Source organism: Pongo abelii, chromosome 14 (assembly GCF_028885655.2).
Source record: "Pongo abelii isolate AG06213 chromosome 14, NHGRI_mPonAbe1-v2.0_pri, whole genome shotgun sequence".
NCBI classification, from domain to species: domain Eukaryota; kingdom Metazoa; phylum Chordata; class Mammalia; order Primates; family Hominidae; genus Pongo; species Pongo abelii.
Genome location: NC_071999.2, coordinates 107,879,333 through 107,905,517, shown reverse-complemented (window position 1 = coordinate 107,905,517; position 26,185 = coordinate 107,879,333). Strand labels below are relative to the sequence as shown.

The window sequence follows — 26,185 nt, the reverse complement described above, 5'->3', positions numbered from 1 at the left end:
TTAGGAAACTGGTACCCCTTAGCAGCTATCTACTCAACGAATAATTGTTAAATTGAATACATCTTTACTTCTCCATGAAAACCAAAGTCTACTTAAAATCCGGATGTCCTTAAAGAGTTAAATAAAAAGTTGTCCATCTTTGAAGGCAGAGAATCTGTTGTACAAGAAACCAAAAATGAAGAGAAAGAGAGCTTCTAGTACCAGCTCAACTGGGCTATGAAATTCTCAAATGCTCATGTTTCTTACTGACCCTAGGTTGGTAAGAATTGTCAACAATTTGACACAACTGAAATCATTTAATCTGTATTGCATAGAAAAATATTCTTTTTTTGTTTTCTGCCTTTTTTTTCAAATTTAATTAGTACTATATGGAAAATGAAAATACATCTTATGAAAATGTGTAGGATACAGCAAGAGTAATACTTGGAGAGAAATTTACAGCATGAATGCAATCAGAAGCAGCGAAAAATATAAAATCAGTGATGTAATCTTTCACTTTAAAACACTAAAGAAGAGCAATATAAAACTAAATTGGTCATAAGAAAAGAAATACAATCAATTCCATGACAAATCGATACAACTGGAAATAGAAAATCAACAGAGAAAATCAATAAAACAAAGTTGGCTATTTGAAAAGATCAATAAAATTGATAAATATTAGGCCAGGGTAAACAAGTAAAAAGAGAGAAGACACAAATGTTTAATATAAAAACTAAAAGAGAGATGATTATATCTTACCTTATGGACATTAAAAGGATAATAATAGAATATTACAATGATTTGTCCAAAAATCTGATAACCTGGATCATTTGGACCAATTCCATGAAAGACACAATCTATTAAAACCCACATAAAAAGAAACAGATAATTAAAGTAGACCTATAGCTACTTTTTTCTACAATTTTTTTATTATGGTAAAATAGATATAACATAAAATTTACCATCTTAACCATTTTAAGTGTACGGTTCAGTAGCATTAAGTATATTCTCATTGTCGTACAACCATCACCACCATTCATCTCTAGAATATTTTCATCTTCCCAAATTGAAACTAAGCACCCATAAAACAGTAAGTCCCATTCCCTTCTCTTCTCAGCTCCTGGAAATCACCATTCCAGCTTCTGTCTATATATCTAACTACTCTAGATACCTATATAAGTGAAATTATACAGTGTTTTTCTTTTCATGACTGGCTTATTTTATTTAACATAATATCTTAAAGATCCTTCCATGTTGTAGTATGAGACAATTTTTCCCCTTTTAAAAGTTGATATTCTGCCTTTAAGATATTATTAAGAATAATTGTATGGCACCTCATTGCAAATAATATAAAATGTTATGCAAGAAAATAGATGATTATTTATTTATTTGTTATTATTTTATTTTTTTGAGATGGAGTCTTGCTCTGTCACCAAGCTGGAGTGCAGTGGCAATCTTGACTCACTGCACCCTCTGACTCCCAGGTTCAAGCAATTCTCCTGCCTCAGCCTCCCGAATAGCTGGGACTACAGGCATGTGCAACTACGCCCAGCTAATTTTTGTATTTTTAGTAGAGACAGCATTTTATTGTGTTGGCCAGGATGGTCTTGATCTCCTGACCTCATGATCTGCCCGCCTCGGCCTCCCAAAGTGCTGGGATTACAGGTGTGAGCCACTGTGCCTGGCGATGATTTTTTATTATTAGCTAATTTATTATATCCTTCCACGAAGTTAAGTTGGTATCTAGCTCGGCCAATCATCAAAATACATTAATATTCAAATGCTTTGAGTTGTCATTTATATGACTTTACTTAAGAAAAAAACAACTTTCAATACGCTCTTTTTTATAAACTCTAATAATTTAGTTATATCTTCAAGAAATATTTTCTATGTATCAGGAATTGTATTAACAGCTTAGAATATAACAGTAAATAAAATAGGCATTGGCCCTGTCTTCATGGTAATTATGGTCTACTAGGGAAGAAAATAACGATAAGCAACATTTGAGTAATAGAAGACAAAAAGAAAATGCTAGTATATTCAACAGCAAGAACACTGTTAACTAGGGTAGTCAGGGAAGGGTTCAGTGACAGCCAAGTGATGAGAAGGAGCCAGACAGCCAATGTTCTAGGAACAGAGCCTAGAAAAACAAATGAAAAGTTCTTGGGACAAGAAATAGCTTGGCATGTTACAGGCAGTAAAAGAAGGCCAACGTGTTTGAAGAATACTAAGTTAAAAACATTGAATAATGAAGATGGAGAAATATTCCCTTCTCAGAAATGAGAACATAGCAAATGGTTTACTCTTGGTAAAAAAAAAAAAAAAATCTAAATTTATTTTAAGAGGATTGAGAAATGACAGAAGGATATCAAGGAAGTGAGTGATGAGGTGATATAGTTTACACTTTGCAAACTCATTTGGCAACTAGGTGGGACAGATTAAGGTATGTTGGGAGGAATGAGTATGGGGAAGTTAGAGGGTTCTTGCTGTTTTCGAAGTGAAAAGTGATAGAAGCTTAAAGGACAGTGGTGGCAGTGGAAACACAGAGAAGTACATGGAAATCTATTTTGGTGATGGAGCCTGTACATGTGGGACACAATGTTGGATTGGATGTGGCAAGTGAGGGAAAGACAAGTTTTCTAGCTAGAAGAAATAGTGTGAATAATGATGCTGTTTATTGGGTAGGGGCACTTCAGGAGAAAGAGGTTGAAGGCAGAAAAACAGCTCTGTTTTGAACCTCTTGTATTTCAGATACTCTTAAGACAATGAGATAGTGAGGTCAAGTAAGCCGCTAGGCACAAGCTGCTGCTCAGAGAAGAGGTTAGTGCTGGCTCTAGGCATGCACATGTTGGAGCTTACAAATGTGGATGGCACTTAAAGCCCTAGAAGTGAAGCAGCTATCCAGGGAGAAATCAGTCTTGGGGACCCCAATATTTAGAGTTAGGTAACTAGAGAAGCCAGACAAGAACATTCAGTAAGGAAGGAGAAAACTAAGATTGTGTTGTCTCATGAAATGACAAAGGAGCGTGTCCCATACTAGAGGTCTACTAAGTGGAATGTTCCTGGAAATTTGAGTTTAAAAAATAAGACCATAGAAGTAGTTTTATTTATCTTTTGTCTCACGAACATGACTGTGTTGCCACTTAGACCTGTAAGAGGAACACCCAGGAGTGGCAGAACTGTTGGAGAATCATCTACATAGACCATTCATTGATAATAACATCTGTGTTGAAAGAACTGCCCAAGACTCGGTAATTTGCAAGGAAAGAGGTTTAATTGACTCACAGTTCTGCATGGATTGGGGAGGCCTCAGGAAACGTACAATTATGGTGGAAGGGGAAGCAAATATGTCCTTCTTCACATGATGGCACGAAGAAGTATGAGAGTCGAGTGAAGGGGGAAGCCCCTTATAAAACCTTCAGATCTCATGAGAACTTACTATCATAAGAATAACATGGAGAAAACCACCCCCATGATTCAATTACCTCCCACTGGGTCCCTCCCATGACACTTGGGGATTATAGAAACTACAATTCAAGATGAAATTTGGGTGGGGACACAGCCAAACCATAACAATGATAAACGTCATACTGGAAGGGCAGAGCAGAAGAGAGAGATGGGGTTCAGGGACACTGTGGTGCTCAGGCAGTCGCCTCACCATCCATCCCTGGAATGACAACCTGAAGACTCAGTATTTGTGTCCATCACCTTCAGCCAAACACAGGACTAACTGATCCACTTACAAATTCACGAAACAGGTGTGCAATTTTAAGATGTAATTTGGAGACAATCATATTCTGACTGTATTGTCCATTTAAGAAAGGCTTAGTCTGAGTGTGTGATCTGATCTCTTCCTCATACAAGAAATCCGTCAGTGCCTGGGAGTCACTGAATTCATACTCTCAGGTGGCATGATCTCCTTCAAATTGCAGCGATGAACTAGAGAACTCCCTGAAGAAATGTGAACTGATTGTGTAATTAAGAGGTGGCTCTTCATTATCCCTTCTTGTTTTTTAAATTGGACTCATGGGTAGCTATTCCAGGAGTATAGAGGAAAGAAGAAAAGCAATAAGCAGCCTAGTTCTTATTCTCACCCTAGGTATATGGCACACAGGAGGGAAGTCTCTGATTTAACTTATATTAGGCTAAACAATTAAACACACATGCGCCAGTATGTGAATATATTTCACTTGTGTAATCTTAAAATAATATACCAATAAAATAAATAAATCTTAGGAACTATCACTGGACAAATCATGCTTTTTATAAATAGTGACTTATCTGATAATAAATCTATGCATGCATAGGTCGCATAACATTTTCTTTTAATAAAGATGTTTTGAGAACATCCACAGACAGTCTATGATGATTGAACATGACTCACAAGTTAATTAAATGAAGAATGATCTCACTTCATGCTGATTTTCTTTCTGCTAGTCATTTTCATGACTCTTTTCCAGGTTGTAATTTTGGTGTAATCGAAACTGAACTGTAAAAATTATGAAATTAGTTACATTCACCTTCAGGTACAATTGCTAATTTATCCAACCTATCAGAATTGGTTTAATCATCTTTAGTGTTATTGGTAGGAAAGGGGATAAACACTATTGGCTCTTAGTTCTCATGCATCTGCTGATCAGTTAAGTTTATACATGTTTTTCATTTTACTTATTTGTTTGTTTGCTAAAATGCTAAGACAGTCCCTGGTTTTGGAGTCAGGTACCATGTTTTACTCTCTGGCCACATGTTGGATATATAGGTTTTATATTCTCCATGTGAAAGGCCACAGATCTTATGGTTTAGTGTCTGGTGAAGAACTAAAAATACTACCAAAATGAGTGACTCTCTATTTTGTTATCCTCTGAAGCCATAACAGAGGGATGATGTCTGTGTGTTTCACACTCTTGTATTAGTAAGATTTGTTCTCCACTGGCAAGATGATGGGGGGGAACTAATTGCTTTGGAAAAACCAGCTGCAATTTCCTCCCCGAGGTACAGAGCTGCTGATTTGTGTGAGTCCAACTTCCTTCCAAAACGCTCTGCAGCTAGCGCTTCCAGATACCTGAGACAGATGTATTATTTTGTTCTGTAATGCAGATGGCCACTACAATCTTTTATTTTCATTACAGATATAGGGCATTCATCAAATATCCACTGGCACATAGTACCAGGCACATTTCCGTCTTTATGTCTCATTCTTTCCATAAAGCCAAATGGATTATTATCCTTATTGTATATAGGAGTAAACCAAGGTAGACAGGCCAAAAATACATAGGTAAACCAAAGCAGAGAAGACAAACAACGTGTCCAAGTTACTACAGTAAGCAGGAAATAGAGCCAGAATTAAAATCCTGGTCTGTCTGAATACAGGGTTCCCATTCATCTTGCTGTATGGCACTGCCTCACTTAATTCCAAAGAAAATGGTTACTTCTTCTCACTTAAATCTTACATGAAAAAATGCAACAAAGTGCACACCATGTACACTAAAGCAACTGAGGACACCATACAATGTGGACTTTCTCTGGACAAAATATCAAAATACCCAAAGAAGATTTATGAATTTATATTTTGAAAATAATTTTACTCCTCAGAAACAAAACCTAGGAAGAAATACAACATAGTGTCATCAGATATTATTCTAGGATGATCAATTAATGGGTGATTTTTATTTTGTGGTTTCCATTTCTCTCTACTTATTTTTTTAATTTTGAAAGCAAAAACATTAACAATATTTTTGAAGACCTGATATCTAAAGATGAGCCAAGTGTAAGAAATGAAGGTGACATAATGTATATTATAAACAATACATGAGTAAGTAATATGTGAAAAAAATCCTTTCTAATGATGGGTACAGAAGCAGCTGAGAAAGAGCTCTTGATGTAAAAAAAAAATGAAATCGATATATTCCTTCAATATCTAATAAATATCTTTTCACCTGTGTGCTTTTGCCCAGCTTTCCCAGGCCTAAAATGTTCTTCTATTTCTGCACATCTAAATACTAGTTGTTCAAGGTCCAAATCACATCCTCACCTCAACTTGAAGAATCCTGTATCCAAAACTGGAATAGTTCTTCCTTTCTCATTCTCCTTAACTTAATCGTGAATCCTTTACTTGATCATTTATTCAAATAAAAATATTGAGCATTAACCTTTATCCTAGCTTTGAGCATATGATAATGAGAGAGATTGATTATATCCATGAGAATTATAGACTTAAAGGAAAGGGACACAGGGACACTCTCAACACAACTTCATCACACTATGATGCAGGTGGTGCAGTATAGAGGAAGTAGGACATCATTTCAGAGAGGCTTCCTATAGGAGATAATTTGGAAAAATCATGGAAGAATGGAAAGACGATAAGTTATTCACAAGGAGAAGTGACAATAAGGACTAGAATGTCAGGGAGAGGGAACAAACATACCCAAGGGATATGTTCCAAAGGGAGCAACATATCCAAGTTTCTCCATCTCTGTTGCTCTCTGTGAAGAAACCAATTTTTCAAGAAATAGAGACAACTGGTCAAGAAAGCATAGTCTCCTCCACCATTCAGTTGCTCAAACCAGAAACCTGGTATCATCCTTGATCCTACCCTGCTCCTCATATTGTGCAATCGTGAATTTCCTTAAATATGCTTGTACTCTGGGGAGGGAGCTCGAAGTTTCAACTAAGCTCTCAGGCTGACACTTGCCACCAGTCTCCTTCTAAGGCTGTGGGACAGGAGCCACATCTTACCAGCAGGGCACCGTCAGGCACCAGGATATACCCATGGGAGTTCTTGCAGGAGTTCATGAGGATGAACTCATATAATTGGGGATTATTTTCTCTTGGGATAACACAGCCCATATGCACAGAGATGAGATCCACACTGCACAGATGTTGAGGCTTTTCTGGCTTAGAAGAAGTCGCACGCCTAACAGGAGCCAAAATCTTTCCTGATGATTCCGTAAACATAGCTTTCAAGGAGCCCACAAGGGACAAGACTGTTGGCAGAGTTATGACATTATGAAATCCAAAAGCATGAGGTTCCCATCAGCTGCTTGTAGTTCAATTCATCATCTCTCCCAATGTAGTTGAAACCTATCAATCATAAATCATTTTGACTACGAGCAATGTTGCTTGTTAACACTGAAATGCACCATCTTCATCTGTTGCCAGGGAACCAGAGCTCGGAGTTTAACAGAGTGCTGGAGTCTCTTGCAGCAGGGTGAAGGGTTTTGTTAGCCTCTTGACCACATTGCTTCTAACATGTTCTCCAACACTTTCAAGATCCTCCACCTTTACTGTCTTCCATCCAGCTAAGGCACCTTCGTCTCTCACCAGGGCTCATCTCCTAACATCCAGATTCACCTACCAACCCACAAACACACATAGTCCTTGGAGCAATCCATACTCCATCTGACAACCAGAAGTACTTTTTAAAACACTGTGATCATGTTTAAGCTCTGTTTAAGCCCTTCCTTTAGTTTCCTGTCACCTTTAGAGTAAAGCCTCAAGTTATTAACATGTTTACAAAACATGTCACACTCTTTTCCCTTTGGTTTTCTAATCTGCAATCACACAGGGTTTTTCTCTGGACCTCAAATGTTCCTAGCACACGCCACACACTCTCTTTTCTCCCACATAACTGAGCACAAGCTGCTTTCTGACTGCACCCCACTTCCCCTACTTGGCCAAGTTCCATGTATCCTATTTACTACCAAGTATTGTTGTGAGGTGTAGTTAATACCTGTAAAGCACGTAGTCTGCGTTACATAGTTGTTATCCAGATATGAAGGCATTAGAGAAGTCTTTCTTAGCCTTCAGCCTATGTTAAATCCCCCTGTTATGTATATTTCCATTGAATCAAATCTCTTTTCAGATCACTCAGCTCCTTTTCATTCCTTTCTCAATGTCCTCCCTTCACGCTCAACCATAAGCTCCAGGAGAGCAAATGCTCTGTGTTCACCACTGAATGTCTAGTGCTGGCAAATAGTAGATGCTCAACGAATATTTGTTTAGTTAATGAAGAAATAAATAATTACTTCAGTTTAAACCATGCATAATTTGGAAGAATTTCCATGGGAAAATATTTTATTAGAAATTGAAAAGAATCTAAAGCCAAGAATGACTGATTGCTGATAAATCATTTCGAGAGACATTGACCTAAATATGAAAGTGGAAGAGACTGAGATTACTCCAAAGCAACAAATAGGCAGAAAAAACATACAAAAGCCATTTCTGTCCAGGCTCGGTGGCTCACACCTATAATTCCAGCTCTTTGGGAGGCCAAGGCAGGAGAATCCCTTGAGCCCAGGAGTTCAAGATCAACCTGGGCCACTTAGTGAGACCACCCCAATCTCTACAAAAAATAAATAGCCAGCTGTGGTGGTATGTGCCTGTGGTCCCAGATACTCAGTAAGTTAAGGCCAGAGGATTGCTTGAGCCTAGGAGTTTGAGGTTTCAGTGAGCTGTGCTTCTACCACTGCACTCCAGCCTGGGTGACAGAGTGAGACTCTGTCTCAAAAAGAAAAAAAAAAAAAAAGAAAAGAAAAGAAAAAAAAAATAACAATGGTAACAAGAGCAGAGATATGTAGATGGCACTTTCTAGGGGCCAGGCAAGCTTTTTATACATGTATATGTATATATACATACATACATATTGCTATGAGAATTAAATGAGTTAATATATGTCATGTCCTTAACAAACAAACAAAAAGAGTAAAACCTACATAGGTATTTCTGGTAACTAATACCAGTGAATAGAAGATTTAATCTAAGAATAATATTGACATCTTGTGAAAACACTTTGGTGTCACTCTAGTGAAAACTGTGACATAAGGAACAATCTGTGAACTAAATATCAGAGCTGAAATTCTGGGTCTGCCACATTTTAGTTATGGGATGTTAACTTCTCCAACCTCACTCAATTTTCCATTTATGAAAGAAAAAATGGTAGAAACAATCTCTTAGAGTGGCTGCCATGACAATGGCATAAGATAAACCGCCCAGCACAGCAGATGTTTTAAGAATTTATGCCTGGTGTTCCATTATTGGAACACTAAGCATGTGGGAGTTATTTATATCCTACTGCTCAAGGTCATCACCAAGGTCTGACTGCAAAAATTCAAAAAATTCTAACCTCGGGCATAAACAGGTTAAAAGGGCTTTTCCCCTCAACTCACAGAGAAAGGAAAGAAGAAAGTATTTTTTTTTTGTCAGGTTTCAAATGTCTTATCGTTGGTTAGAAAGAGAACAGGCATATAGATGATTGATATAGATAGATAATAGATATACAGATAATAGATGATAGATAGATAGACAGACAGACAGACAGACAGACAGACAGATAGATAGATAGATAGAATGGATGGATGGATGGTGCCTCAGCCTTCCATTAAGACACACATTCTACGACCCATTAGTTATTTTTCCTGATCCTCTCCCTCATCCCACCCTCTACCCTCCAATAAGACATATGTAACAAGCCTACATATGTATCCCTGAACTTAAAAGTTAGAAAAGACACACAGTCTGTTTCTTTCCCCCAATAAAGGGATATAATTATTTTCTTGTAATGTAATTCCATGTCCACATCACTTCATTTATACTGGAAACGTGGAAAGATCTGTAATTCACATGCATCAACCGCAGCGATATGAACTTTTTCAAGAATGCAATACAAGAATAATGTTGACCCTCATTCCTGGCCATGGAGGTGCTCAGATCAGCACTCTACTGCTGGGACTCTCATTTTTGTGGGTTACCTCTGCTCACTATCTTCTATCTGCCTCACTCATTCTCTGGACAGTTTATTAATGCCAGTGAGCTCTTGTTTGGGTATGAGAGGCATCATGGAATCTGAGTGTATACCTCTTGTGATTTTTAAGTGTAATCTTACTCTATTTTTTCAAGTTTGTGGGTGATACTATACTTTCTCCTACCAGTGTTTATAAATAAAGTAATGAACATCATGTTAAAATGCTGACTTGCCCCAAAACCTTTCACGATCATGAGGTATCTTAGTACTTAGATTCAATGATCTTTTATTGATAGTGTACTGTGTACTTTCACATACCTGCTAAATAAAGAGTTCAGGGAAATAAAGGTCATTACAAACCTAATTGTATATTGCTTTTAGGTTCAATGGTATATTGCTTTCTGTTTATCTTATTTTTAACAGCAATTGAAAAAGCAAGAGTCAGTAGAATAAGAAAGGCAGGTAAAGCAAGTGGCATGCAGGTAGCATACAGCTATGAGAAAGGTTACTACCTCCACAGACCACACCATCGAGGTCTTCACAGCGGCGATCATCACACTCACAAGTCTTGCCATACACCCGGCGATCTCCTGGAGGGTAACAGGTGCATTTGCCACATTCACATTTACCTGGAAAGTATAAAGAAAGTGCACACTTATGAGGTGAGTCCCGGAATCACTAAGGCTTTCAAGGAGGCAAGCACACTATTAAACCCAAATCTCCTAGAACAGTTCTAGTCTGTGCCTGATAATAGTTACACAAATACACATTTCCAACCTCCCTAAGGTAAGCTGAAGTTCAAGAAGAAATTCCCTGGTGGTCTCTAGTGGAAGTGGCAGTTGCTGTCTCAGAAGTCATTCACATTTGCTATTCTCTAATTTTTGTTTCATTCATTTTTGAATAAATCCATTATAGAACTCTCTGGCTATTTCATATACAACTTATCTTGATGATCCCTTGAACATAACATAATACATTATATATACTGACATAATTTAGTATGATGTGGTCATTTTAAAATGTTTTAATCTTGGGTCTATCTGCTCCATGAGAAAAAAAAAGTGGTCATAGGTAATATTTCAATGTACTATTTTAGTGACTATTTGTAGTCAATTTTATAGTTCATAGAACTCATTTTAGCACAGAACATATGTCAAAGCACATAACCTAAATATCTTTATTATCCTCGTCTTAAAATTTAAAATTATAAATATTTTTGCAATGAATTTGGTTCATCGTTTGGGAACCCCTTAACTAGTCCCATTATGCTGAGTTTCGTCATGATTTATTGAGTGGTAACTATGTGTCAAACACTATCATTCCCTTCATGACATCATTTCATTTTCCAGTACCACACACTGACTAGAATCATTACAATCGTTTTACTAACAGGAAGCCGAGACATATTGAGGCCAAGTAACTTTCCAATGGTGAACCAGCTAGGAAGAAATAGATTCAAAATTTACATACATTCTCATTACCTCAAAGTTTGCACAACTAACCATTAAACCACATTGCATCTTAATGTACGTCTAATGCAGCATCAGAAGGCTATATGAGAAAGTAAATTTCTTTTGTTTGAGGAATCACTACTGGTTTGCCAGAAATTCGCTTGGGTGACAGTGCTCCGAGACATCTGTTACTCTCCGTCATTAGCCCAACCATCATAATTACACACCCACTGAAATAATCACAAGATGCTTCAGGGCTGACCTTGCAATGTTGTTAGTCACTCTGTTGCTGAACTTGTATCTTGTTAAAGAAATTCTGAGTTGGTGGTTGATGGGGGAAAGAAAAATTAGTATTTAGGATCATATAATTTCAGAGCTGTAATTAAAGATAATCTAATGCAATGATTCATAATATTTTCTAGCTGACATGATGGGGTCACAATCCCTTTGAGAATCTGGTGAAAGACATGGCAATACAGTGTTGTGCTGGCTGACCTTCAACTAATCTCTACTTGGAGGTAGTCCCAAGTTCAGCAGGAGGCAGGGGCTTCCCTCCTTCAACGATATTCCCTCTTCCTATACCCTGGCAGCCAGAACAGGGACACATCAGATACCCTTGGTCAGGGCTTTGATACTTGAGGGTGAAAGCAAAGGCACAACGTCTGTGGGCAGCGTGGCAAGTGCAATAGCATAGCAATTCTGGGAGCTGTGAAGCTCAGCCTGCAGTGGCTGACATTCAGAAGTGATGGCAGCAGGAACTGGTTCTTGGCAGTGCCTTGCTTCCCCAGGTTGCTGCAGGAGCTAATTGTTCAAAGTTGCATTCTGAGCCTACAGCCTTCTAATAAAATATTTTTTATCCCTTTTAATGAAGTTGGTTTTGTTGTTTGTAATCAGGAACCATAACTGGCAGAACACAGATCTATCCTTGGAAAAATATACCAATACACTTTTTTTTTTGGTAAAATGTCAGAAGGATCCATGACTTCCTTCAATTTATTTAATAGATGAGGAAACTCAAGCATGCTGGGGCTAAATGATTTGCCCAAGGCCAGCTCTCTATCTATTAGTAGTGTTGGTTTTAGAACCTAGTTTTCTGAACTCCAGTCACCTTCCAATGTGCATAAATGCTGTAATCTTTTTCATGGGTGGATGTGCAAATGATTCCAATAATGCAGGCCGTGGGGAGAAAGAGGCAAACTGTAGTACCATCAGCAGTGTGGTCTGGTTATGGTGAACTGTTCCTTCACAGACAGATGTGGGAAGCCATGAACATCAGTTGCATTATTCCTGAGGGGCAATGCATTCCAGTTACATAGAACCAGTTTCTACGTTTCAGGGGATACGTATTTATGGTGACAAATTTATTCACATTTTAAGTAAGTTTAAGTAATTCACATTTTAAGTAATTTTCCTGAATGTGCCTCATTGGCTTCTGTGCCTCTTCAGAAAAGATGAACTAAACACTGGCATATGTGCTCAGATTTCAACATTCCATTGTTTTCATTGTGGATAATTTCTGTCCTGTATTTTTGTGTAAAGTTAGACAATAAAGTGTTAACATTCTGGCGTCGGCACATTTTCTTTCCTGACAAATAACAATTCACATATCTTTTTAAAATATCAGAGAATATAGTAACCAATTTCCAATTCTTTTTTCACCATGTATCTATTGGAGTTTTAAAATGAGTAATACTAAGGCAAATAGGAGATGAATTAACCTTTTGCATGCAACCCTAATACAGTTTATAAGATACAGTGGCTTCTGACAAAAATAAAAAATAACGTATTACGATGGGCACAAAAAATAGAATAAGACGTACTGTTTGGTAGCACAATAGGGTGACTACAGTCAATAATAACTTAATTGTATATTTTAAAATAACTTAAAAGGTATAACTTAATTATTTGTAACTCAAAAGGATAAATGCTTGAGAGGATGAATAACCCATTTTCCCTGGTGTGCTTATTTCACATTGCATCCTATATCAAAACATCTCATGTCTCCCACAAACATATACACCTACTATATATCCACAACATTTTTTAAAAATCTAAAAATTAAAATATAATGCATTAGGAAAGGCTAATTTATTGCAGACAGAGAGGTAAAAAAGAGTAAATTCTTCATGCACTCCATATTTTTTTGTTTGTATTTTTAGAGACAGAGTCTTGCTCTGTCACTCAGGTTGGAGTGCAGTGGCATGATCTCGGCTCACCGCAACCTCCGCCGCCTGGGTTCAAGCGATTCTCCTGCCTCAGCCTCCTGAGCAGTCGGGACTTTTTTGTAAGTTTATTATTTTGCTGCCTCAGTTCACAACTTCTATTTAGCCACTACCACAAATCACTACCAATTTTGTTTCAGTCATTATCATATACCTATCAGGTAAATTTCCAATCATTCTTCAAGGTCCAAGGAAAACTTCACCAAATCTGTGACACTGGCATCCTCCTACTCACACACTTTCACAAATACAATAAAATTAACTATGCTTCTTACATGTCCTCATAATTTTTTTTTTTTTTAAGGCAGAGGCTCACTCTGTCACCCAGGCTTGAGTGCTGGGAGTGCAGTGTTGCAATCTTGGGTCACTGCAACCTCCGTCTCCTGGGTTCAAGCAATTCTCTTGCCTCAGCCTCCAGAGTAGCTCAGATTGCAAGCATGCGCCACCACACCCAGATGATTTTTTTTTTTCTATTTTTAGTAGAGACAGGGTTACACCTGTTGGCCAGGCTGGTTTTGAACCCCTGACCTCAAGCAATCCACCCGCCTTGGCCTTCCAAAGTGCTGGGATCACAGGTGTGAGCCACTATGCCCGGCAATCATAATGTTTTGAATCAATATTTATTGAACATGTGCATTAAACAATAATCATATATAAATACTTTAGAAATATTCACACAATACATGAGCATTAATGGTAGAACTTGAATTTGAAATGGTATATCTCTCCCAGAATAGATATTCATTTCCAATTGCCTGAATACCTTCATTTGTGTTTTCCACGGTCAGATCAATTAAATATGTCCCATGACAAATTCATCATCTGTATTCACAAACCTACTCCTCTTCTTGGGTCTTTTGTGAAAATCCACAGAATCCACTTTTTTAAAACATACATATGATTGCGTAATTTCTTTGCACAAATCCCTCTGATGGCCCCATGTAACCTTCAAAGCAAAGACTAGATTCTTCAACAGAGTTTTCCACACACGGTCCAACTTAACCTTTTCAAGTATATATCCAGCAATTATTGTGCACTCATGTTCAGAAACTTTATGTTCCCTATTTCTTCCCTCTGTGGTGCACTCCACCATTTTCTCTGTAAAGTCCTACTCAGTGTTCCATAGCCAGCGCAAATCTAATCTCCTCTGAAACCCTCCTTGCCATCCCAGGTTGGTTATCTGGAAGAATTGTCACCTTTCTGATCCCACAGCTCTTTGTCTATACCCCTAGCAGAATACTGAAAGCAAAGTTTAAACTAGATAAGCAAGTGCCTCAACCCAATCGTAAGTGATAAAATCACTATGGTCCAGACTAACAGTGAGATTTGTATCTTGTTAGCAGCCAACTAAGTTCTCCCTTAATGTAGTAGAAGGACGCTGACATACATGTTTATTGACTTGATTTCAGATAAGAAATTGAGTCCAATCTTTTTCTTTTGTTTACTAAATGATATTATTATTATTTCAGTGATTGTTTTACTGTTATGGAGATACAACTGTGGCTTCTGAAATCAATACCAAATTAATATTCTCATACATGAGAAAGAAGGAAAATGGAAATCTGCCTTTCTAGCACTGTGCTACTTTATACAACATATTTAAAAGAAAATCTAAAAAAAGAGATACCCAAAGAAATAAAAATAAAGCAAGTAATTTGCAAGAAGACAATTCAGAAACAGACAGAAAGGAGCATAGAGATAACTGTGTGAGAAGAAATTAATTCAACCAACATCATCAATATCATCCAACCAAAATTTATCTGAAATTTACTCTACATTGAGTCTGCCTACTCTTATTAAGTTTTAATAAAGTAGATAATCTTTAGGCACATACAAAATCATTCCAATGATATCATTTCATAAAGAACTGCATTTTTTATGAATTATATTTTAAAGCTCATTATAAGCTATCAAAGATGAATAATGAACTAAGGCAGATTTTTAGAAGTTCCGATCAAAATAGATTTTACTTGAAAATTCAAACAAGTTCAGAATCTGAACTTGTGTAAAATATAGACGAATTATAAGTCAAGACAGGGAGGTAAAAAAGAGTAAATTCTTCATGCACTCCATTTTTTTTGTTTGTTTTTTTAGAGACAGAGTCTTGCTCTGTCACTCAGGTTGGAGTGCAGTGGCATGATCTCGGCTCACTGCAACCTCCGCCTCCTGGATTCAAGCAATTCTCCTGCCTCAGCCTCCTGAGCAGTGCAGGTAATCATTTTAATAAAAACTCTTTATTTAAATCTCTTTAAATTTATATTTTCCCACAATCATTAAGATATACAATTCAGATAAAGTGTCTATTTTCACCTTAGAGTACATTTTTTCTCATAAGAACTACATTAAAATGTGAAAACCTTGATTCACTTACTCCAAAATATTTTATATAAAATTCAACAAATATTTAAGAATCTGTTTTGTATGAAATACACGATTAGATATGGGAGTACACTGTTAAATAAAAGATATATATGTCTCTAAAGTCTGCTATTCTATAGCATTTACCTCATTTTACTGCATATTGACTACCAAAAAATGTGGAGGAATGATTATATCACTAAAATTAAACCCTAAACATTTTGACCAGCATTACTAACTTCATAATAAAAAAGTGCTACTAGTATAAAACTAAAAGGTCACAATATATGTAATAATTGTTTTATAGAACATATAGACAGCTAAAATTTACTAGAACATTATCTCATTCTAACCTTAAGCCCAATCTTCTATATAACTATCTCAAAATATTTAAAGTATTCATTAAAAAGGAAGCTTAAAATTTTATAATGTTATATGTATTTTTGAATAGCATTTTGTGTATTGAATATTTTATATGTAAAACTAATTCTGGAAATAAAACTCCGCTCTGGGTTTATAAAATAGTTGCCACTTGAATATTTGTCTGAAGCCCTTCCAGACCTCACCTATAGACCACAGCAACCTCTCCTACTAGTAATGAATTGCTTCCAAAAATTATCTCAACATAATCCACATTATCTCATTCTAACCTTAAACCCAATCTTCTATACGGCTAGCTCAAAATCTTTAAAGTATTCATTAAAACGGAAGCTTAAAATTTTAGAATGCTATGTGTATTCTTGAATAGCATTTTAATGCTATTAGATTGAATATATTATATGTAAAAATAATTCTGGAAGTAAAACCTCTGCTCTGGGTTTATAAATTAGTCAGCACTTGAATATTTGTCTGAAATCCTTCCAGACCTCACCTATAGACCACAGCACCCTTTCCCACTAACAATGAACTGCCTTCAAAAATTATCTCAGCATAATCCATGAAAAATACATCATATTATTTTTTCTCTTTATATGGTTGGCATATATGAGAAACTAAACCTCAAAGGCAGCTAAAAGGAGAAGCAGGGGAATAAGGAGGAGGAAAAGGAGGCTTAGTTAGAACTGCTTCATTCTAATAGGGGAAAGCAATGGTGGTGGTGGTTGCCGGAAGGAGTAACATAGGAACTGTGCAAAACATAGATGAGTAAAAGATAGAAAGCACCTTGTGTTGCAAAAGCATAGCAGCAAAGTACAATTTAAAGTAAACTTCCCAAAAAGAAGTTAGCTGCTGTTCTCTTAACTCCAGTCTCATCTCAACCCAATCCAATTACCTCAAGATACTGCTATGTGACAAGTACTTCTTCAGCAATGTCTCCAATGACCCCAACCCAGTGGCCAATTCTCTGTACCATCTTATCTAACCTCTCAGAAGCTTTTGAGAGTTGACCCTGCCCTTTTGGGAAATACTTTCTTCTATTAGCTATTATTGGATTACGAATTCTTCTTAGACTATATTACTGGATTCTCATCTTTATACAAATATCTAAATCTTGTATTATCCCATGGCTCAGCCCTGAACCTTCTTTCCTCCATATTTTCCAAAATTTCCTGCTATCCCATGGATTAAACAACTGTCTTACATGATGAACACTCTCAAATATATCACTGGCCTAGAGTCATCCCCTGAGAAGACACTATTCTAGAAAATTGCTTAAATACTAATGCCAATAGGTATATATAATAATCTTTTCAAAAGAAATCCAACATTATGGTTAACAGGGAGTGATCTAAGTTAGAAATGGAAGATGTTTATAATAACCATTGTTATAGTTTAAGTGCAATTTAATAAAAATTAGACAAACAATATAATAAAGAGCCAAGATCATTATTAGCAGATGGTCTGTCTTTATGCCCAAGATTTTAAAAATTACAAATGCATTTAAAGTAATAAAACATTTTGGCAAGGTATCTTGTGACAAAATTAACATACAGAAATGAAAAAATTTTATGTGCCAACACTAACCCAACCTAATATAATGGAAAATTGTTTCATGTACAAAAATATCAGCAACGTAAAATAAATGAACTTATAAAACTTTGCATATAAATTCATAGTGAAGGCCATAGGAGAAGACTTATAATTTTAAAAAGGACATACTTTCTTATTAAGAAAAGTGTCTGATTTTTCCTGAATTAATAAATCAATATTGTACCAATCAAACTCACTGAATGTTTTCAAGTTGATGAAATGATTCTCAAATTTGTCTGAAATAACAAGTATGGTAATATTCAGAAATACTTTAAAAATAAAATCTGTGTGCATCTATGGAAGATAAGTGGAGAAATGTCATAACAGGTAAGCTGAACAATGTAAAATGACTCTTTTTATAAGTCAAAAATAGTCAGACGTCATCAATTTTATATTATTCAACCAAATAAAATGTCCTCTAACTATAGTAAATAAAGTGTTTTAGTAGTGAAAAAGGAAGAAAAAGGAAGAGAGAAAAAATGTTAAAGGAAATGCATGCACTTAATAAATAATAATAATTGGTTGGTGCTAATGGTAAACATTTTAAAACCTTCTATTTGGATTAGGAATAAGAGAAAGATAAATTTATCTTTTAGTTCTATCCAACATTGCACTAGATATCTTTGTTGGTAGAATATGGTAAGGATAAAAAGATGACATAAAGAATTGAAAGAAGGAAACAAAAATTACTTAACCAAAAACTGTGCATGCAGACAATGCAAAAACTACTAACAAATCGTATAGATTATTAAGAGAGTATATTAGTTGCCCTATAGCAAACATACATACAAATACAAAAATAAATCGCATATGTATATACAGCATTAGACAAATGAAAGCTTTGAGATTTAAATGTGAAGAAATACTGTATGCTTATTATTCAATATTGTTAAAATACCAAATATCCCCTAATTGATCTATAGCTTCAATGTAAGTTCAATGTTAGTTAGAACTGCTTCATTCTAATAGGGGAAAGCAATGGTGGTGGTGGTTGCCGGAAGGAGTAACATAGGAACTGTGCAAAACATAGATGAGTAAAAGATAGAAAGCACCTTGTGTTGCAAAAGCATAGCAGCAAAGTACAATTTAAAGCAAACTTTAAACAAACCAAAATCTTATCAGGATTTTTTAAAGCTTAAAAGCCAAATATGACATTTATGCAGAAATGGAAAGCACCAATAACGAAAATACTTATGAACAAGAAGAAGGTAGAAATACCTTTTGAAATAGATATCAGGGCTTATTTTAAAGGCACAGTAATTATAAAAGTTGGATTTTGGTGAAAGTGGAGACCAAGCAGAATAGAATAGAGAATCCAAAAACAATGCCTTGCATATACGAATACTGGATTAGGACAAGGTGACACTGAAAAGCAACAAAGGAAAGATGACTTTTCACATAAATGGTGCTGGAGTAAACAACTAAAAAAGAAAATACTAACCATTTGAATTATAATCAGGAGCTCTAGTACATTAGAAAATAAGAGCGTGAAAAGGTGAGCCTCAGAATGAGAGATGATATCAGTGACACACATATCGACAACTGTCTCATATCCAAACTATTTAAAGAACTTTAACAACAACAACAACAAATACATACAATCCATTAAAGGCATGGGCAGGAGATCTGAATGGGCACTTCAGCAAATGGGATTGTACAGCCAGTAAATATATGAAAAGATACTCCTCCTCTTATTCACATGGGAAATGCAAACTAAAACCACAAAAAGATTCTGCCCCAACCCAGTCAGATTAGCAAACATTTAAAAACTGACCCTAATAAGCATTGGCAATGGTTTGGAAATACAGATAAGACTTTTGCAGAGGGTGAGAATATAAATTGGTAGAATATTCTGGGGACTGTTTGGCATTATCTAGTGAAGTTGGCATGCATAATCTAAGAATCAGCAATTTAATTCTTGGGTAAGTTCCCTAGAGAAAAAAGCATACACATGTGAACCAGGAAATGTTCCAGAATAATCATAGCAACATTATTCTTAGCAGCTTCAAAGGAGAAATGCCCCAAATGTTCATCAATTGCGGAATACTTACATATCAGCTATTTTCTTAAATGAAACACTATAGCAATTAAAAGAAAGAATCGCAAATACATGCAACGTAGTTCCTGAGTCTTAAGAACATAATGTAGAGTGTGAGAACTCAGTCATAAAACAATGCATGCTGTTTGATTAATTCCAAAAAAGTCAAGTCTAACTATCACACTGTTTGGGAATATATACCTAGGCAGAAAACGTTAAAGACAGGTATAGAGGTGATTACATGAACATGAGAATAAAGTTTATCTTTTTAGGGAGAGAGTATGCTGATTTCAGAGAAGTGAGAATGGAGCTTTTAGGATTCTGGCATTCTTCTATTTCTGAACCTGGGCATGTGATTACTTTATATGATTCATAATGCTATAAATTTATGTTATATACTTTTCTGGGCATAATGGATTATTCAAAAAATAAGTTTGATAAAATTGGTGAGCCATGTTTCAAAAATATTCATTCCCTTTACTTAACTCATTACAACTAAATACATTTCCAGGGGTTTCAACATTCAAGTGTAAAAGTTTAAGTCATAAAACCAGACAAGAATATAGGTGAGAGTTTTCATAACACTTGGGTGAGGAAAACTATTCTAAATATGACACCAAATTAGAAATATAAAGGACATTAATAAATTTGACCATAAATATTCAATATTCAATTTCTATAGAGAAATGAATAAACTAAGACTAAAATATAAACGATAAACAAGGACAAAATATTTGTACAAATAATATAGACATTAAGAAAACATTACTATGTGTACGAGCTAAAATAAAAATAACTAATAATAAATGAGCAAAAGAAAAATGAACCGAGGACAAAAATGTGTTATTCACAATAGAAGTAATATACATTGATCATTGTGAACATGAAATTACTTTTATCTTTTAGTAAATATGATGGAAATTAACTGCAAACTTGAAATAATTACACTTTTAGGAAAGTTACGATGTTCATTGAAATATTTGAAATTTCTGAAATCTTTGTTACTAAATTTTACTTGATATAGCCTGGAAGAAACCCCCATTCACAGTTGTTTGGAATGTTATCCATAAGATACTGCAAGATTTATATAAACAAAATACCATTATTTTAATACTAGAAAGACAAAGTCGAACTTTTCTTCTACTTATAGGGTAAGTCAGTATAGCTAAAGTATAAGATAAAATGAAAAAGAGTAGCTTGTGTCCTTTATAAAATGCAGATTGCCTCATTTGCATTATTACAAATAGAAAGATTAAAACTTTAGTAATTTCATTGGTTCACATCCTGATTAATTGCTGGGGTTGTAGTTACAGTAGAAATAATCAGAGGGTAAGAGAAGAAATGGAAAGATCATCTCTTTTTCCACAATCATTTATTTAACTATTGTCTGTCTTATTTTTTAATAGTTAAACATTCTTGGATGACTCATATCTGGAAGCATTGCCTTATAGAAAGTTGTCAACTTCTGGTAGAGGTTAATTTTCTAAAACTGATATAAGGTAAAGATTGTGAAATTGTGAAGTTTGACATGTGTTTTTCAAGCTATATTCCTCTTCCTCTTTTCTCTCCTTCTCTGCCTCTTCTTTATCCTCTACTCCCTCCCTTTCCCCTCTGACTATTCTCTCCCAACACACAACACACACGCACACGCACGTGCACACACACACACACACCACCTTCACTCCTTCCCTCTTTCTTCCAGGTTTTTCTTTTCTTCTTGGATTCCTCTGTTTTCATAATCTCAACCACAACCAATATCTCAGGCCTTAGACTTTGACATCTCCTTCCCTCACTTTCTTTGATTTTCTCGCTTTAAGGTCTCACTTCCACAGGACACAGGCTTCAAACCAGCAGGGACTAAGTTTCTAGATCTTGGATGGGGAGATAAGAAGACGAACAAGACAGACACAGTCGCCCACTAACCTCATGGATTAACAATCAAGAGAGTCCTCAGATAACTTATTCAGGAAAGTCACTATTTATTCCGGACCAATTACATCTCTTCTGCATAACCACCAGTAACATTTTTGCACATTTGTGAAAGGGTGAAAATCTGTAATCTCAGAAGCCACAGGGTAGATGCCTGGACTTGAACTGCTAGTGTTAAAAATTGTAATCACCTCCAGAAACCATGACTGAATATGCAACACACACACACACATATGCACACAGGCACACACACACACATACACATACATTTCTTCCCTATATGGTCACATTTAAAGTGTTCCACTGAAGAATACTAACTTCCTTCTAACTACCCCACATAGAGAACACACATGTTCTTGCTGAAGAATAGGTTTAGCAGGGCTCACAATCTTAAATGTCTGCATTACTTTGATCATTCCCCAGACACATTTTGACCATCAACTATGGGGTACGTATCACGCTAGATATTGAGATACAAAAGAAAGAAGGATGTTTAAACACTTTTACTAGCAGGGGAAATGAAGGTAAAATGCACGTGCACCACAGGGCCTGCAGGGTTAGAGAAAGGTTTTGGCAAAGATAATGTGGGGTTGAGTCTTAATGTGTTTGTTTAAGTGTCTAACAGGGAAATACATTTTGTGGCACAGATACAATTAAAAATGTGGGCTCTAACTTTTAATAGGTCTGGATTTTAATCTTGGTGCATACACAACTAAATGTGATTCCTTGGAAGAATAAGTTAAACCTCATTCATTGTGGCTGCATAATGGGAGTAAAAATAATACCCATAGCACAGGATGATTGTAAGGGCTAAATGTTATAATGTGTACAAACTACACAGTACAGGGCTTGGCACATAGTATGTGTTCAACAAATATTAGATATTATTATCATCATATTTTAATAAGTAAAACACAGCTGGGAGGCTTGGAGTTCAATTACTCACATACAATTTGTTCACTTCCTTTTTCATTGTACTTTTCTATGAAAACAAAAAACAAGTGTATTCCCCGACCCAGAACGAGATGATTTCAGGAGAGCACTGTATCATCAAATGCACCTGCTGGTGTGGTAAAAGTAGGCACACTCTCCATGACCTTACTTTTTTTTCACTTTTTAAAATGATAAAAACCACACTTGCAGTATGTGCTCAATAGTTGGGGAGTAATTAGAGGCTCACATAAAACAGAAAATAGATTAGCACTTTACTAACATAGTCCTTCTTCGCCTAAAATAATAGGTTTGCCATAGCAACCTGATTGCACTAGAGAAAGCGCCTGCCAAATGCATCCTAAGTTCCCTTGCAATTTCTATGAGAAGGAATTAAACACTTGAGAACTATAATATTCTGTGCCATTTCAGCTAAGTACAAATATTTTTGTGAGAATACAGTAATCTTCCTTCAGACATTTGAAAGTGAAGAGGCACCCTTACCTTCCATTTCAAAACAGCCAGTAAAACTTCATATAATGCAAGCCACGTTGACATTACAGATGAATCGTTAGCCAAGAAAAAGTTGCTCATGACTTTAAAATACAGATAAATGTCGATTCTTCTATTTGTGTTTTCTTAGTACCCAAGGATTAAAGTAATCAATCATGCACTATGTGAGGAACTAAGACATTTAAGCAAATGCTGTACTAATATAATTTTCTCTTCTCTGTCTTAGAGTATCTAAAATTGAAAATGGGAAGAGAAGCACCAGGCCACACTCATCTCTAAAGGGTTTCCAAACCATGGAGCAAAACATCACAGAGGAGGTCATTTAGGATTCTAACAGATTATCTCATTATTTGAACCTTGAGATGGCTTCTACAACAACAACACCAAAAACTATTCAAGATTCACTTTTTTCTAACAAAAACGCTATAAATTAGGTAGTAACACTATACTCATATACAAAAGTAACTCTGAAACTGAGTGACAGGTCCAAGTTTAAAAAGCCAGTGAATGACTGAGGTAGGAAATGTAGAGCTGAAGTTCTTGACCAGTGTAGTCCACCATTAAGCAGCCCATGTAAATTAGAGTAAAAAATCTCCTTTTTTTCTAGCTGGCAAAACCCATTGATTGGTTATCAGGCAGTGCCCTGCTTCCAAAACACAGTTATGGATTTCTGAATACATAAGTCCTATGAAATACTGGCTGATCTTTGACATTGACTTTAATGATTTCATTCCAGATTGTAAACAAACACACTCAACTGTAATTCACCATAAAATTACTTTATGAGATAAATGCTGAAGGACACACACAGGCAATCAACGCCATTCACCAGTGAAAGAAAGTGTTGTCGTTGATATAATCAGATAAATGTTTCTATAGAAAGTGTTTCTCGGCCAGGCGCGGTGGCTCACGCCTGTAATCCCAGCACTTTGGGAGGCTGAAGGAGGGCAGATCACGAGGTCAGGAGATGGAGACCATCCTGGCCAACACGGTGAAACCGCATGTCTACTAAAAATACAAAAAATTAGCTGGATGTGGTGGCACATGTCTGTAATCCTAGCTACTTGGGAGACTCAGGCAGGAGAATCGCTTGATCCAGGGAGTCGGAGGTTGCAGATCACACCACTGCACTCACTGCACTCCAGCCTGGGCAACAGTGAGACTCCGACTCAAAAAAATAAAAAAAAATTTAAAAAAGTGTTTCTTGAAGATGAGTTTATTTGGGGAGGAGAAAGGAGGAGAAAGGAGTAGGGTAGAATCAGGCTCTAGTCACTTTGAACTTCTTGGTACTAACGCTTTAAAACATTAAAAAGTGGGCTGGGCGCAGTGGCTCATGCCTGTAACCCCAGCACTTTGGGAGGCTGAGGCGGTGGATCACCTGAGGTCAGGAGTTCGAGACTAGCCTGGCCAACATGGTGAAACCCAGTCTCTACTAAAAATACAAAAAATTAGCTGGGTGTGGTGGCGAGCACCTGTCGTCCCTGCTAGTGAGGAGGCTGAGGCAGGAGAACTGCCTGAACCCAGGAGGCAGAGGTTGCAGTGAGCCGAGATCGTGCCACTGCACTCCAGCCTAGGTGACAGAATGAGACTCCATCTCAAAAAAAAAAAAGTGTCAGTGAATCTGTCACTTCCTTAATACACATTTCAGAAGTGCTAATTAAACTGTTTTCTTCCCAAATCTGGGATAATTAGCAAATATATTTTACAAATTGAACAACGAAACCAATAGAAAAATACATAATATACTTTCCCTTACAAATAGGCTTATCTTTTAAAATTAAGAAAAATTCACCATAAAACAACAGTTTCTTCTAGCTTATCTTTTTATTAGTCTTTGTTTTTGACTCTACCAAAATAAACTTCCCCAAGTTGCAGACATTAGAAAGAATATTGCATACATACGAGTTTACACATATGTGAGAATGTATGTACATGCGAATTTGGGATGATGCAAATTCATGTGAGCAACTTATCCTCAAATAGTTTATGCAAAAAAGCTCTTTGTACTATTCTTAAGTCTTCTAAGTTTGAAATTATTTCAAATAAAAATAGTTTATAATTTAAAAATACATAAGTAAAACTATATATAATTTATGTAGTTAAATGGTATTTTCAAAAATAAGGTCGTATCAATAATCACGTATACACCTACTCACACATTTTATATCCAATTTTGGAAAACAGTTTTTAGCATCATATTCAGGATGTAAGCCATTTTTATCTATGAAGCCGTGTCAAACATATGCAGAACCTGGGAACTGCATAGCCCCAAATGCCAGAAACATAATAAGCTTAAAATTTAAGGATGTAGTAAATTTGCTTTGACTTTGCCATTTTACAGCACATTCATCATAGGCAGGATTAATAAGTAAGAGTTACAGAGAAGTAGAGTTTAACATACTATAATAAATAGGATTCTACCCATCGGCATAGTCCTGAATGGAATGGATTAGCATAAAGGGGAATACATTTCTCCTCCCAGATAGAAGTGAAGCCAGGAAGTTCATATTTCATAAAGGTTGGTCATTTGTGCTCTGGAGTCTGAGAGACCTATGAGAGAATTCCCTATCTACCACTTATAAGTGCTATAATTTTAGGAAATAATGATCCTCCCTATTTCCAAAAATTCAAAATTAAGAGTATCTACATAACTGCCTTTAAAAAGTTTGAAATAGAAATCTATTTTCACAAGTACTACTGTTTGGATTTTCTGGGTACCACTGTGAGATGAGGTTGTGGTACAGTGTCCGAACAGCTTTAAAAATTCAAGAACTATATAACCTAAAGAGTAAAAGCCTTCCACAAATAGACCTACACATATTATATTTTATATTTTTGTATATGACAGTGGTATATGGTTTTTTCACACCTAATATGTTTCTTATCCTAAAATGAACTTCTGCTTTCTTCTTTTTCCCCCTCTGCTAACAATATGTTTCAGATAACTTATGGTTTCTCTATTAAGTAGTGCTGATTATTTATTTATGTATTTATATATTTAGAAAGAGAGTCTCGCTCTGTCGCCCAGGCTGGAGTGCAGCGGTGTGATCTCAGCCCA

At 36.0% G+C, this 26,185-nt stretch overlaps 1 protein-coding gene and 1 long non-coding RNA gene across 2 annotated transcripts in view; both read right to left on the bottom strand.

Moving 5' to 3' along the window:
- ITGBL1 (integrin subunit beta like 1) overlaps positions 1-26,185 on the bottom strand; it is a 261,142-nt gene that overhangs the window by 15,189 nt on the left and 219,768 nt on the right. Inside the window, exon 8 of the mRNA XM_024230736.3 lies at positions 10,231-10,347. Within this exon, the coding sequence (XP_024086504.1) occupies positions 10,231-10,347 (117 nt within the window). The remainder of the gene's footprint in view (positions 1-10,230; positions 10,348-26,185) is intronic.
- Positions 325-4,497, bottom strand: LOC134759907 (uncharacterized). Its single transcript, XR_010136819.1, has 2 exons — positions 4,364-4,497; positions 325-4,013 (listed from the first exon to the last, which is right to left on the bottom strand). It is a non-coding gene; the product is annotated as an uncharacterized LOC134759907 (long non-coding RNA).